The following is a 14,491-nucleotide window of genomic DNA, read 5'->3' as shown; positions in this document are numbered from 1 at the left end:
TGATGGGAGGCTTCATTTCCATTGAGTGTTGGGGAAAGTCCTGGCTCCCCACCAGGTCTTTTCTGACACTACCCCAGTGAGGTAAGGAGCACCAAGTTAAAGTCAGTGAGGGTAGAAGTCCAGGCTTCCCATGTAGCCGTTGTTTCTGGGGTGGGGCATGATTTTTTCCATGGTGTGTGTCTGGGGTAGGGAGGTTATTTGCCTAAAAGTTTGCTGTTCTGCTGAGTTGTCCCTTTCTTGGTCTTTGATATGGAGAAAGCAGACTTTTCTTGGGGTCTTTTCTGCCTACTCTCACTGGTATTTCTGGATACTGCCTTCTCCAGCACCCAGTCCAGAATATATGAGGCAAATAGAAGACCCAGGGTCCCATGTTCCCTAAACACCTTTTCTGTACTTTTCAAAGTCTTTGTATTTTTTTTTTATATACAACCTGCAGAGTTTTAAAGCTGTACTTAGTAGAACTAGAAGTGTGTCTATTCCATCTTGATCCAGAACAGGAACTCTGTAAGTGTATTTTTACCCATGAAGCTGGGGATTCAGTGGCCATTTCAACCTAGAAGCCCACATCCTTCAGCACTGGGAAATTGTCTTAAATTATTTCACTGATTATTTCTTCATTTTTTTCCCCCTCTCTTTTTGGGACTCTGTTAGCTAGATGCTGACTCTCCTGGGCTTTCCTTTTTTTTTTCTGAGATGGAGTCTCGCTCTGTCACCCAGGCTGGAGTGCAGTGGCACGATCTCAGCTCACTGCAACCTCTGCCTCCCAGATTGAAGCAATTCTCCTGCCTCAGCTTCCTGAGCAGCTGGAATTACAGGTGCCTGGCACCACACCCAGCTATCTTCTACTTGTTTTTATTGTTCTTTCTCTCCTAATTGATCCTTTTTCTAGGAAATGTTCAGAAAAGAGTGAACAGAGTGGGCCTGAGACTACCGTCCTTAAAAAGTCCTGTTTGCAGAGTTGACCCAGGCTGGTATATGGGAACTTGCATTTTGAGAGGGTTCCCCGCACTCCCCGTTAAGAATGGCTCACTGTGCCTAAATGGCTTTTGCAAACAGTATCGTTTGTGCTGAATGCCTGCTTTCCCTTTGGGAGGCTGAGATTTTCATACATGCTAGGCAGGGGGTGCTATGTGACCAGGCCTCAGCAAAAGCCCTAGGCAGTGAGTCCCTCATGGACTTCCCCAGTGGACAGCATTTCACACGTTGCTGCACTGCATCAGGGAGGAGTTGAGCGCCCTCTGTGTGTATCCCCTGGGAGAGGACTTCAGCAGCTTGTGCCTGCCCCCTTTGTTGTTTGCTTTGTCTCTTTTGCTGTAATAAATCGCAGACACAAGTGCGCTGCACCCATGCTGAGTTCTGTGAGTTCTCCTAGCGAATCACTGAACTTGAGGGTGTCGGGGGCCCAGGACACAGCACTTCCAGCTTGCTTCATGGGCACTGTCGTCACGTGTGTAGTCCGCTTCCTTTAGGTTGATCTTCCTGTTTGTTTCACTCCACCTTCCATGTCAGACGTTTTCCTCCACTGTCTGTTAATCCCCTGGCCTATTGCTCATGGCTGAGAGAGTACAGACCTAAAAGGTGACCTTTGGGTGCACAGTGGGCTTCTCAGCTCTGAGCTTCACCATCGGGTGATCTGAGTTGGGCGTTGGTGGGAACCCCTGGGTTCTACAGGGCTTTCCTAGTTCCCTGCCTGGGGGGTCAGGGTCTAGCCTGCTGCATTCTGAATGCCCACAGACAGAAAGGAGCTGGGAATTTGCACTAAGCAGTGAGCATTTGGTCACCTAATCTCCCTGTTTGGGAACGGCACAGATGCCCTCAACTATCCCCTATTCTAGAGACCCTCTGTTATTTTTTTTAAAAAACAAATTTTTCTACAGTAAAATTGATGTTTATCTTTTGGCTTATAGGTCTATAAATTTAAAATTATGTATAGATCAGGCCAGGTGTGGTGGCTAACACCTGTAATCCGAGCATTTTGGGAGGCTGAGGCGGGTGGATCATTTCAGGTCAGGAGTTTCAGACCAGCCTGGCCAACATGGGGGAAACCCTGTCTCTACTAAAAACACAAAAATCAGCTGAGCGTGGTGGCGCGTGCCTGTGATCCCTGCTTCTCAGGAGGCTGAAGCAGGAGAATTGCTTGAGCCTGGGAGGCAGAGGTTGCCGTGAGCCAAGATTGCGCCACTGCACTCCAGCCTGGGCTATGAGAGAGAAACTCTGTCTCAGAAAAATAAAATAAAATCACATATAGATCAATATTATCACCACTACAGTTAGGATACAGTTCTGTCACCCCAAACCCCTCCTTTGTACTCACCCTTCATAATCACTTTTGCTTCACACACATAACCTCTGACAGCCACTGATGTGTTCTTTATGACTATAGTTTTAACTCTGGAAGAATGTCATATAAATGGGGCTCTGTGTTTTGCAGCATCATGCAGCTGTAACCTTTGATTCAGCAGGTAACCATGTGCATGGCCTCTCCACTCAAGGTAATGCCTTTCAGATTCATTCAAGTGGCCGCATCTATCAGTAGTTCTTTCCTTTTCATTGCTGAGTAGTATTCCATCACAAGGGTGTACCACAGTTTGTTCGTGCACTCATCAAAGGACGTTTAGGTTACTTCTAGTTTTTGGTAATTATGAATAGAGCTGCTTAAAAACAGTGTACACATGTTTTTATAGGAACATAAGTTTTCAGTTCTTTAGGGTAAATGCCAACAAATGAAATTGCTAGGCTATATGTTAAGTATATGCCTGACTATGAAAAACTGCCCACCATTTTCCAGTGTGGCTGATCACTCTGCATTCTCATCAGCAGTGAACAAGGGTTCTAGTTGCTCCCTACCCTCTCCAGAATGTGGTATTGTCAGTATTTTAAGTTTAGCCAGTCTAAGAAGTTTGTATTGTTATCACATCATGGTTTTAATTTGTAGTTCCCTGACGGATAATGATGTTGAGCATCTTTTGATGTGTTTATTTGCCATTTTACATCCCATTTGGTGAATTTTCTGCTCTAATTTTTGCTCATTTTTCAGTTGGGTTGTTTACTGTCTTACTGCTGAGTTTTGGGAGTTTTAAAAAATATATATTCTAGGCTGGGCACAGTGGCTCACGCCTGTAATCCCAACACTTTGGGAGGCTAAGGTGGGTGGATCACTTGAGATCAGGAGTTCAAGACCAGCCTGGCCAACATGGTGAAACCCCATCTCTTCTAAAAACACAAAAATTAGCCAGGCCTGGTGGCGCGTGCCTGTAATCCCAGCTACTCAGGAGGCTGAGGCAGGAGAATTGCTTGAACTGGGGAGGTGGTGGTTGCAGTGAGCTGAGATTGAGCCACTGTACTCTAGCCTGGGCAATGGAGCGAGAGCCTGTCTCAGGGAAAAAAAAAAAAAATTCCGGGATGGGCAGGGTGGCTCACGCCTGTTATCCTGGCAATTTGGGAGGCTGAGGCAGGAGGATCACTTGAGCTCAGGAGTTCAAGACCAGCCTGGGCAACATGGTAAAACTCTGTCTCTACAAAAAAAAAAAAAAAAGGAAAGAAAAGAAAAATTAGTGGGGCATGGTAGCACACACCTGTAGTCCCAGCTACTAGGGAAGCTGAGGTGGGAGGATCAGCTGAGCCCAGGGAGGTTGGGGCTGCAGTGAGCCATGACTGCACTACTGCACTCCAGCCTGGGGCAACAGAGCAAGACCCTGTCTCACCATAAATATATATATATAATAAATGTGTGTTTACACACACATTCTGGATTTAAATCTGTTGTTGGATATATTATTTGCTAATATTTTCTCCCAGTCTGTAGTTTGTCTTGTCATTCTCTTTTATTTTTAACCCAATCTGTGACAAGCACATCTTTTCATTCTCTTTACAGTGTCTTTTGCAGAGCAAAAATTTTAATTTTGATGCAGTCCAAATTATACATTTTTTTCATGTATGCATTGTGTTTCTGTGTCACATCTAAGAACTCTTTGCCTAACCCCTGGTCAGAAGGATTTTTTTTTTCTGTTTTCTTCTCAATGCTTTAATAGTTTTATAGTTAACATTTATATCTTCGATCAATTTTTTTCTTTTTTGAGACAGAATCTCATTTTTTGTCCAGGTTGGTGTGCAGTGATGCAGTTGTAGCTGGTTGAAACCTCAAACCTCCTGGCCTCAAGCAGTCCTCCTGCGTCAGCCTCCCAAAGTGCTGGGATTAAAGGTGTGAGCCACCACACCCAGCCTTTGATCAATTTTGAATGAATTTTTGTATATAGTGTGAGGTTTATGTTCAAGTTTCTTTGTTTTGCACTTTTGATAAACGTAGATTAGCCATACTTGTGTGGATCTGTTTCCGGTTTCTCTTTTCTGATCCATGGGTCTGTGTCTGTCCTTTCAGCAACACGACACTTTCTTATAGTAGCTTTGTAGTAAGTCGTAAAAATGGGTGAAGTGGTTCCTCCAACTTTAGTTTTCAACATTGTTTTAGCTCTTCCAGTTTCTTGGCTCTTCTATACAAATTTTAGAATCAGTTTATCAATATCTACAAAAAGTTGTGCTGGGATTTTGATTGGAATTACATTACATTTGTAAACCTATAAACTGATTGGTTTGAGGAGAGTTGACATCTTTGCCATGTTGTCTTCCAATCTATGTATATAGTACATCTCTCCATTTATTTACATATTTTTTTTTTTCATCAGTGTTTTGAAGTTTTCAGGACCCCCTATTTACATTTTGCCTGGAGAGCAAACTAGTAGACTTCTGCCGAGCCATTTGGGGGACACCTAGGGATCTGATTGCTTCTTAAGGAACTTGCACCCAGTCCTCCCTGCTCCAGCCGTTCCTTTTTACTGCCAGTTCCAGAGATACTAGGTTTGCCATTCCCAAGTCTTTTGAGAGTTTTACAGAGAAAATCTGGTTGGTTCTCAGCTTCTCCATTGTGTGGTTGGTATTTGGCTTTCTCAACTGTGCCAAGCCTGTTACAAATAAATAGAAATACAATAGGTTTTACCTTGATTATATTCTTTCTTTACTTAAACTTATATCCTTATTTTATATCTCTGATCATTCTAATATCTTATGCCTTGGTGCATCTGATTTCACTAGTAGTGCCTTTGTCTTTACGTGTTTTGTGATTTTTACCATGATCTCGTGTTCAATGGAACTTTCTTGATGGGAATTCTTTGAGGCCTAGGTTGAAAGTGAGTATCTCCAGAGGTATTGTGTCTCTGCCCACTGCTCTGGGAGCACCGCCAATCTGGGATTATTTTAGAATAAATTCTCAGCTTCAGTGTAAAATAAATAGTGCCTTTAGATTACGAATTCAGACCACAGACTTGTGTAAGGCTTAATTTGTGATGATAAAATCTCAGCACCAAGGTCAAACCGTGCAAATGTCCCTGCTTTCTGCCTCAGCATAGCTTGGCTCTTCCTTTCGACCCTGTTCTCCGTGCTCTCTGAGGACCAGACCTCTCTGAGGCTGTCTCCTGCCCAGAGTGTCAGTTTTCAGCTTGGCACCTGTGGCTCTGCTAAAGGGGTCTGTGTCGACCCCCAGATATATATTTGGAAAACAGAGATTTCCTTTCTAAAAATCACTTCTCTGTACCTTTTCTGTGCCCAGCCTCGGGATAGGAACTAGAAGTACAGGTATGAAAAAGGACACATGGCCTATCTTCATGGCACTCACATTTTGGGAGGAAAATAAGTAACGAATGCTTTTTGAGTCCTTGTTTCATGCCAGTCGCCATCCTGGTGCGTTCACATGCATGATGTCTGCAGTCCTAGTAATGACCTTGCACAGTAGTGTCTCTTATGGATATTTTGTGGATGAGAAAACTTGGGCTACAGGGACAGGCAGTGAGCCTGGCACTGGGATTTGAGCTCCTCATGCTGGGGCTGAGTGACTGTCCTTGCAGCTGGGTGACCTGCTGTGGCCCTGCTCTCTCGTAGAGGCTGTGCATGCCTGTGTACTGCAAGTACCAGTTCCATAAGACTCCAGTTCACAAGACCAAGGGGGAGCCCCATGGAACCCACGTTTATTTCCAGGACATCAACGTCATCTTCCTTGGGGCGCTGCACCCCAGTGACCTAAGGGAATACCTGGAGGGCCCCCCCATGGTGGTGGAAGTTCACGACCGGGACCGCAAGTCAGAGGAGTGTTCTCAGAAGCCTGTGCTGTTTGGGGAGGACCCTCTGGATTCATACCTCAACTTCCAGGCCCTCATCTCTCCCAGAGAGACAGAGAACAACCCCTTTGAGTCCCAGAACAAGATGTGGTACCCTTATGGCATCGCCCAGGTCAGTTTTGCTGACCTCCTCCTTGGCCACAAGTACTTGAATCTGGCCGTCCCCATCCACAGCTGTGAGGTTCAGCCCACACACTGCGGCCAGGACAGCAGGAGAAGGAAGGTTGTGGGGCTTGGGGTCCCCAGAGATGGCCACCAGCACGGCCCAATGCCCATGGGCAACTACCTAGAGGCTGACTCCCAGCTCAAGTTGCGAGTGGACATCGCGGTGCCACTGAGGGCCGGGGCCAGAGCTGCTGATCCCGACCTCGGGGGCTCCCAGTTTGGCCGCATCATCTTCGTCTTTGACTTTAAGAAGGTCTCCCTGCTCCACAGCCTGCTGCAGGACATCACCATGATCAACGCTAAGGCCCTCGGCCTGGACTCCTACCCTGTCAGGACCCTGCAGCAGATCCTGTCAGCCTTCAAGATTCGTGTGCGGGTCCAGGAGCAGCAGCACCTGGATGTGCTCACCGGCGTCCACCTGCTGGACGGGAAGACACACCTTTTCATCCTGGAAGGCCTGGCCGACCAAGGCTTGAGGCAGCTGTGGAAGAACCACCAAAGCTGGTAGGTGGTTTGTTTTACATTTTACATAAAAATGATGGCATCTGGATGCCGAGGGAGTGGAGAGGTCTTTCAGAGCCAAGCCTAGGTTTAGCATCCTTGTCTGTGAGTCTCCTTTCGGGGTTCATTGTGAGGTACTTATGAGGGTTTAGTCATTGGACTTGAAGACTCGATTGGCTTTGGTTCCAGGGAGGAATTCGGGAGTATCTAAGATGACTGAGGGGTCCAGGAGAGTGGGGCCTGTCTTCAGGGTTCTGAGCCAAGGGCTACTGTGGCTAAACAGGAGCAGAATATTCTGTATCAGATTTCAGCTTGCCCCGGGGAAGATCATTTTGAAGATGGAGGGCTGCTTAGGCTGCAGGAAATTGCCCTTCCCTGAAGGCCTTCAGGGGACCTGGGGGCCACTCAGTGGGAACACTAGAAGTGAATAATTAAAGTGTCCAATTCTGGGCTGCAGCGGGTAGCCCTTTGCAGTTCCTCCATTTTTTAGTTTTGGTGACATGACACCTCTCCCTTCCTTTCACAATTTGCAAGTATACTAGTTTGGGTAGATAGGATCTCCCTCCTTTAGTTTGGAGGGCCCCCATCTGTCCTCAGAGTTCAGATGCCCCAGGACCCACTTGTCTGCAGTGGGGAGTCCAGGAGTTGAGGCTGTCTGCCCAGAAGGGGATTGCACCTCTGGGAGACCTGCCTTCCTGTGCTGATGGTCCCAGAGGCACCGGGAGAAACTGGCCTTGTATCTATTATAAGCCCAGGAGAACTGAAAACATATGTCCACACAAGAGCTTGTACACACATGTTCACAGCAGCATTATGTATAATAGTCAAAAAGTGAAAACAGGCCAGGTGCAGTAGCTCACGCCTGTAATCCCAGCACTTTGGGAGGCTAAGGTGATCCTGGAATCACTTGAGCCCAGGAGTTCAAGACCAGCCTGGGCAACATAGTGATACCTTGTTACTACAAAAAATACAAAAATTAGCCAAGCATGGTGGCTCATGCCTGTAATCACAGCTACTTGGGTGGCCAAGGTGGGAGAATCACTTGAGCCCAGGAGGTGGAGGTTGCAGTGAGCCAGTATCACGCCACTGAATTCCAGCCTGGACAACAGAGCCAGACCCTGTCTCAAATTAAAAAAAAAAAAAACGGGGGAAATAACCCAAATGTTTATCAACTGATAAACAAAAGATAATAAGTCCATAGAATAATTGAGCCATAAAAGGAAATGAAAGCCAGGCACGGTGGCTCACACCTGTTATCCCAGCACTTTGGGAGGCTGAGGCGGGGGGATTGCCTGAGGTCAGGAGTTCGGGACCAGCCTGGCCAACATGGTGAAACCCTGTCTCTACTGAAAATAGAAAAACTTACCCAGGCATGGTGGCACGTGCCTGTAATCCCAGCTACTCGGGAGACTGAGGCAGGAGAATTCCTTGAACCCTGGAGAGGGAGGTTGCGGTGAGCCGAGATTGCGCCACTGCACTCCAGCCTGGGAAACAAGAGCGAAACTCCGTCTCAAGAAAAAAAAAAAAAAAAGAAATACTGATACACATATCTCAACCTTGAAACATTATGCTAAGTCAAAGAAGCCAGACACAAAATGGCACATATTGTTTGATTCTGTGTTTGTGAAACGTCCCGAACCGGCAAATCCATAGAGATAGGTAGGCCGGTGGTTGCCAGGGATAACCACTCAGGGGAGGGCGAGAGAGAAGTGGGGAGCCACTGCCAGTGGGCACAGAGTTGCCTTTAGGGATGTGGAGGATGTTCTAGAACTAGATAGTGTTTATGGCTGCACAACATTGTGAATGTAGTCTAAACCACTCATTCATGCGCTTTAAAAGGTTGAGTTTTGCCGGGCACAGTGGCTCACGCCTGGAATCCCAGCACTTTGGGAGGATGAGGCAGGCAGATCACGAGGTCAGGAGATCAAGACCAGCCTGACCAACAAGTGAAACCCCATCTCTACTAAAAATACAAAAATTAGCCAGGCCGTGGTGGCATGTGCCTGTAATCCCAGCTACTCAGGAGGCTGAGGCAGGAGAATCGCTTGAACCCAGGAGGCGGAGGTTGCAGTGAGTGAGATCGTGCCACTGCACCCCAGCCTGGGTGACAGAGCTAGACTCCATCTCAAAAAAAAAAAAAAAAAAAAAAGGTTGAGTTTTGTTCAAGACCAGCTTTGCCAACACGGTGAAACCCCATCTCTACTAAATACACAAAAATTAGCCAGGCGTGGTGGCAGGCACCTGTAATCCCAGCTACTTGGGAACTTGGGAGGCTGAGGCAGGAGAATTGCTTGAACCCGTGGGCGGAGGTTGCAGTGAGCCGAGATCATGCCACTGCACTCCAGCCTGGGTGGCAGAGCAAGATTCCGTCTCAAAAAAAAAAAAAAAAAAAAAAAAGATTGAGTTTTGTGGTGTGTAGCAAAGAATGTGGCCTGGCCCAGGAGCAGTCTGGGCTCTGCCCTTGGCTCCTGGGAGGCGATCTGAGTCACACCTAATAGGAGTGTCTTTGTTCAGGGAGGGGACTGGTCACACCTGACAGTCACAGGATGGAGGCTGACCTTCCAGAAAGACCAACCAGGTGCTTTGGGATGGGGGCTTTGGGTCATGCAGAATCAGGAGACTGAGTTCAGCCATGTAGGCAGTCAGCCAGCCTGCCATACCTGTGCAGTGGAGCCCCCTGGAAACTGGCCGCCAGGGCTGGGGCGAGCTGCCTGGCTGCAGTGTGCTTGCACGCCGCCACTCACCAGTGCTAGGAGGGTAGCACATCTGGCTCCACGAGAAGACAGTAGAAGCTTTGTGTCTGGAGCCATCGTGGACTCTGCTCCATGTGTTTGTTCCCTTGGCGGATTTTAATCTGTATTCTTTCCCTGTAATACAACTGTAACTGTGAGTGTAGAACTCACTTTCAGTAAGTTCTGTGAGCCCTTCTAGCGCATTATCAAACCAGAGGGCGGTCTCAGAAACCTCCTGAACTTGCAGTCGGCGTCAGAAGTAAGGGCGGTCTTGGGGACTGTGCCCTCAAACTTTGTGGTTTGGCTAATGCTGGGCAGATAGTATATGAATTATATCTCAAAAGCTTTTTCCAGTGGCAGAAATAACATGAAGCATGCTCATTGAACCCAGTTGAATTAGGCTAGAAATAAAACACAAATCATTAACCAGAAAAAAGTTCATATGCAGGGAAATTAATAACCACACTTCCAAATAACTTGTGGGTCAAAAAGAAATCATAATGGAAATTAGACATTTTTGAACTGAACAATAATGAAAATAATATATTATCTAAATTTGCAGGGTGGGCCGGGCACAGTGGCTCGTGTCTGTAATCCCAACACTTTGGGAGGCCAAGGTGGGCGGATCGCCTGAGGTCAGGAGTTTGAGACCAGCCTGGCCAACATGGTGAAACCCCATCTCTACTAAAAATACAAAAATTAGCTGGGCGTGGTGGCACATGCTTGTATTCCCAGCTACTCGGGAGGCTGAGGCAGGAGAATCGCCTGAACCCAGGAGGCAGAGGTTGCAGTGAGCCAAGATCATGCCACTGCACTCCAATCTGGACAACAGAGTGAGACTCTGTCTCAAAATAAATAAATAAAAATTTGCAGAGTGATACTGAAGCATTAGTCAGAAGAAAATGTATAACCTTAAAATGCTTACTTGGAAATGAAAAATGCCTGAAAATTATTGAGACATAACTATAGTTGTTGCAGACATTGATATGTGTTTCAAATTATGCCAATATATTTAAAAAATTATAAGAAATTTTAAAAATACCAAAAGTATGTTCAGATAAGATTATTTAATGTGGTATCGAATATAAAAATAAGTATAAAAATCTATCAAATTTTGAGTACCATCTACGTACAAAAACTAATTTTTAAAAATTGGAACACATTTAAAGTAAAATGTATGAAATTCATAGGACTAAATTTGACAAAAAGATGTGAAAGACATCCATCATGAATATTATAGAACTTCAGGAAACATTAAGGAAGACATAAATAAGTGGAGAGAGATACCATGTTCATGAATTTGAAGACTCAATATTCTAAAGGCTCAGTTATCTTCAAATTTGAACTATAGATTCAGTGCACTTCCAGTTTTAAAAATCCCAACAGCTTTTAAAGTATGGACATTGATTTTAAAATTTTAAACTTCCGCATGTTAATAAAGGTTCATACTTTTTTTTTTCATCAAAGTCCATACTTTAAAAGCTGTTGGAATTTTAAACCCTTTACAGCAACATGCAAAGGTCTTTTTTAAAGAAGATACCCTTGAATAAGAACAAGATAGAAGAACTTGCTGTACTAGATATCAAGACTCATGATAAAACTATAGTCATTAAGATAGTGTGGTATTGGTTCAGAGATAGACAAGCAGACCTATGGAATATAATAGAGAATCCAGAAACAGACCTACACATAAGTGTTCATTTGACATATGACATACGTGATATTGCAAAATTGGTGGGGAATAAATACACTAAAAAACACTGAATTTTCTACTTCAAAAGAATGAATCTTACACAGTGGGATGCTATTTTGTACTCATTAGGATGGGTAGAAACCAAAAGTCCAATAATGACAAGTGTTGGCAAGGATGTGGAGAAATCAGAAGTGTCCTCTGCTGGGAGGAATGTAGGTGCAGCCACTTTGGAAAACATTCTGGCAGTTCCTCAGGTGATTAAACACAGAGTTCCCATATGACCCAGGAATATCCCTCCTAGATCTGTGCCCAAGAAAATGAAAACATGTATCCACACTAATGTGTGGATTATCGCCAATTAGTGTACTAAACTTTGTACACTCATGTTTATAACAGCATTATTCATAATAGCCAAAAGATGGAAACAGCCCAAATGTCCATCAAGTAGTAAAAGGGTAAACAAATAATGGAAATGCATACACTGGAATCCTATTTGGACATAAAAAGGAATGAAACACCATGACATGCTGCACTATGGATGAACCTTGAAAACATGCTGAGGAGAGGCGGCCGGCCACAAGATGTCACATATGACATGATTCAATTTATGCGGAATGTCCAGAAGAGGCCAATCTATCAGAAAGTAGATTAGTACAGGGGTCTCCAACCCCTAGGCCATGGACCTGTACCGGTCTCTGGCCTGTTAGGAACTGGGCTGCACAGCAGGAGGTCAGCAAGCTCTGCCTGAGCTTCGCCACCTGTCAAATCAGCAGCGGCATTAGATTCTCATAGGAGCGGGAACACTTTTGTGAACTGTGCATGCGAGGGACCTAGGTTGCGCATTCCTTATGAGAATCTAATGCCTGGTGATCTGAGGTGCAACAGTTTCATCCTGAAATCATCCTCCCAACCCCGTCCGTGGAAAAATTGTCTTCCACGAAACCAGTCCGTGGTACCAAATAGGTTGGGGACTGCTGGATTGGTAGATACTTAGGGCGGTGGATCAGGGGTGGGGGTATTCAGGGGGTGGGAGTATACGGAGTGATAGCTGAGGGGTGTGGGGTTTCTTTTTGAGGTGATGAGATGTTCTAAAATTGATGATGGTGGTGGTGGTTGCACTAAATAGATGAAAAACTATTGAATTATACTTTACAAATGGGTAAGTTGTCTGTCATGTAAATTATATCTCAATTAAAAAATAACTCTAGGCTGGGCACAGTGGCTCACGCCTGTAATCCCAGCACTTTGGGAGGCTGAGGTGGGCAATTACCCAAGGTCAGGAGTTTGAGACCAGCATGGCCAACATGGTGAAAACCCGTCTCTACTAAAAATACAAAAGTTAGCCGGGCGTGGTGGCACACACCTGTAATCCCAGCAACTTGGGAGGCTGAGGCAGGAGAATTGCTTGAGCCCAGGAGACAGAGGTTGTAGTGAGCCGAGATCGCGCCACTGCACTCCAGCCTGGCTGACAGAGCCAGACTCTGTCTCAGAAAAATAAATAACTCTAGCGGACAAAAAAAGTTCAGTAGGGAAAGGATAAACTTTTCAATAAATGGTGTTGGGATAATTGTTTTCATAGGAAAGAAGGAAAGACATCCTTAACCCCTGGCAACCACTGCTATATCTGAAAATAGAAGTGATTTTTGAATGTTGATCTTATATCCTAAAGCCTTGCTGAAACTCACTGGTTCTAGGAGTTTTTTTTTTGTTTTTTGGGAGATTCCTTGGGATTTTCTACACTGACCATCATGTCATTTGCAAATAGGGATAATTACATTTCTTTCTTTCAGTCTGTATACCTTCATCTCCTTGTTGTGCTGGCCTGGATGTGCAGTCCTGTTTTATATAAGAATGGTGAAGGTGGCTCACTCCTGTAATCCCAGCACTTTGGGAGGCTGAGGCGGGCGGATCACCAGGTCAGGAGATGGAGAACATCCTGGCTAACACAGTGAAACCCTGTCTCTACTAAAAATACAAAAATTAGCTGGGCGTGGTGGCAGGTGCCTGTAGTCCCAGCTACTCAGGAGGCTGAGGCAGGAGAATGGCGTGAACCCGGGAGGTGGAGCTTGCAGTGAGCCGAGATCGCGCCACTGTACTCCAGCCTGGGCGACAGAGCGAGACTCCATCTCTAAAAATAAAAAAAAAAAATGAATGGTGAAGGCACACACACTTGCCTTGTTTCTGGTCTCTGCGGCAGAAGGCATCAGTGTTTCCCCACTATCTATGATGTTAGGTGTAGGCTTTTTGTAGATGTCCTTTATGGGTCTGAGGAAGTTCCATTCTGTTCCTAATTTGCTGGCTCACACAATTCATGAAAATCAACTCTAGTCTAGGTAGACCAAGCCCGTTTTTAAACTTTTAACTTTGTCGTTTTTTTGAGCTTTTTCTTTTCTTCTTTCTTTTTATTGAGACAGGGTTTATTGCTGTTACCCAGGCTGGAGTGCAGTGGTGCGATCACAATTCACTGCAGCCTTGACCTCCCCACCTCAAGCGATCCTCCCACCTCAGCCTCTCAAGTAGCTGGGACCGACAAGCATGTGCCACCATGCCCAGCTAATTTTTTTTCTTTTGTTTGAGACAGAGTCTCGCTCTGTTGCCCAGGCTGGAGTGCAATGGTGCGATCTCGGCTCACTGCAACCTCTGCCTCCTGGGTTCAAGCAACTCTCCTGCCTCAACCTCCATAGTAGCTGAGATTACAGGCACCCACCACCATGCTCAGCTAATTTTTTGTATTTGTAGTAGAGACAGGGTTTCGCCATGTTGGGAAGGCTGGTCTCGAACTCCTGACCTCAGGTGATCCACCTGCCTCTCAGCCTCCCAAAGTGCTGGGATTACAGGTGTGAGCCAGTGCACCTGGCCTAAACTTTTAACTTTGAAATTGCAAAAATAGTGGAGAGGTTGCATGTACTCATTACTCAACCTCCCCCAATGGTGACATCTTATATAACTACTGTTGATTGACACAGTACAACTAAGTAGACTACAATGATCTGATCTTACTCAGATTTCACCAGAAAACTTTTTTTTTTTTTTTTTGGATATGGAGTCTCGCTCTGTTGCCCAAGCTGGAGTGCTGTGGTGCGATCTCAGCTCACCCACCGCAAGCTCCGCCTCCTGAGTTCACGCCATTCTCCTGCCTCAGCCTCCCGAGTAGCTGGGACTACAGGCACCCGCCACTGCGCCCAGCTAATTTTTTGTATTTTTAGTAGAGACGGGGTTTCACCTTGGTCTCG

General features: G+C 45.6%; 1 protein-coding gene across 19 annotated transcripts in view; it reads left to right on the top strand.

Annotated features, from left to right (window-relative positions):
* Positions 1–14,491, top strand: part of CFAP92 (cilia and flagella associated protein 92 (putative)) — a 115,629-nt gene that overhangs the window by 73,153 nt on the left and 27,985 nt on the right. For all 19 annotated transcript variants that reach the window (XM_055381504.2, XM_063704136.1, XM_055381505.2 and 16 more), the window contains one exon: positions 5,932–6,836. In XM_055381504.2, coding sequence (XP_055237479.2) covers positions 5,932–6,836 — 905 coding nt within the window. The remainder of the gene's footprint in view (positions 1–5,931; positions 6,837–14,491) is intronic.

Source organism: Gorilla gorilla, chromosome 2, assembly GCF_029281585.2.
Source record: "Gorilla gorilla gorilla isolate KB3781 chromosome 2, NHGRI_mGorGor1-v2.1_pri, whole genome shotgun sequence".
Taxonomy (NCBI): domain Eukaryota; kingdom Metazoa; phylum Chordata; class Mammalia; order Primates; family Hominidae; genus Gorilla; species Gorilla gorilla.
Note: the sequence above shows the minus strand (reverse complement) of the source record. Positions and strands in the feature narration are given on the sequence as shown.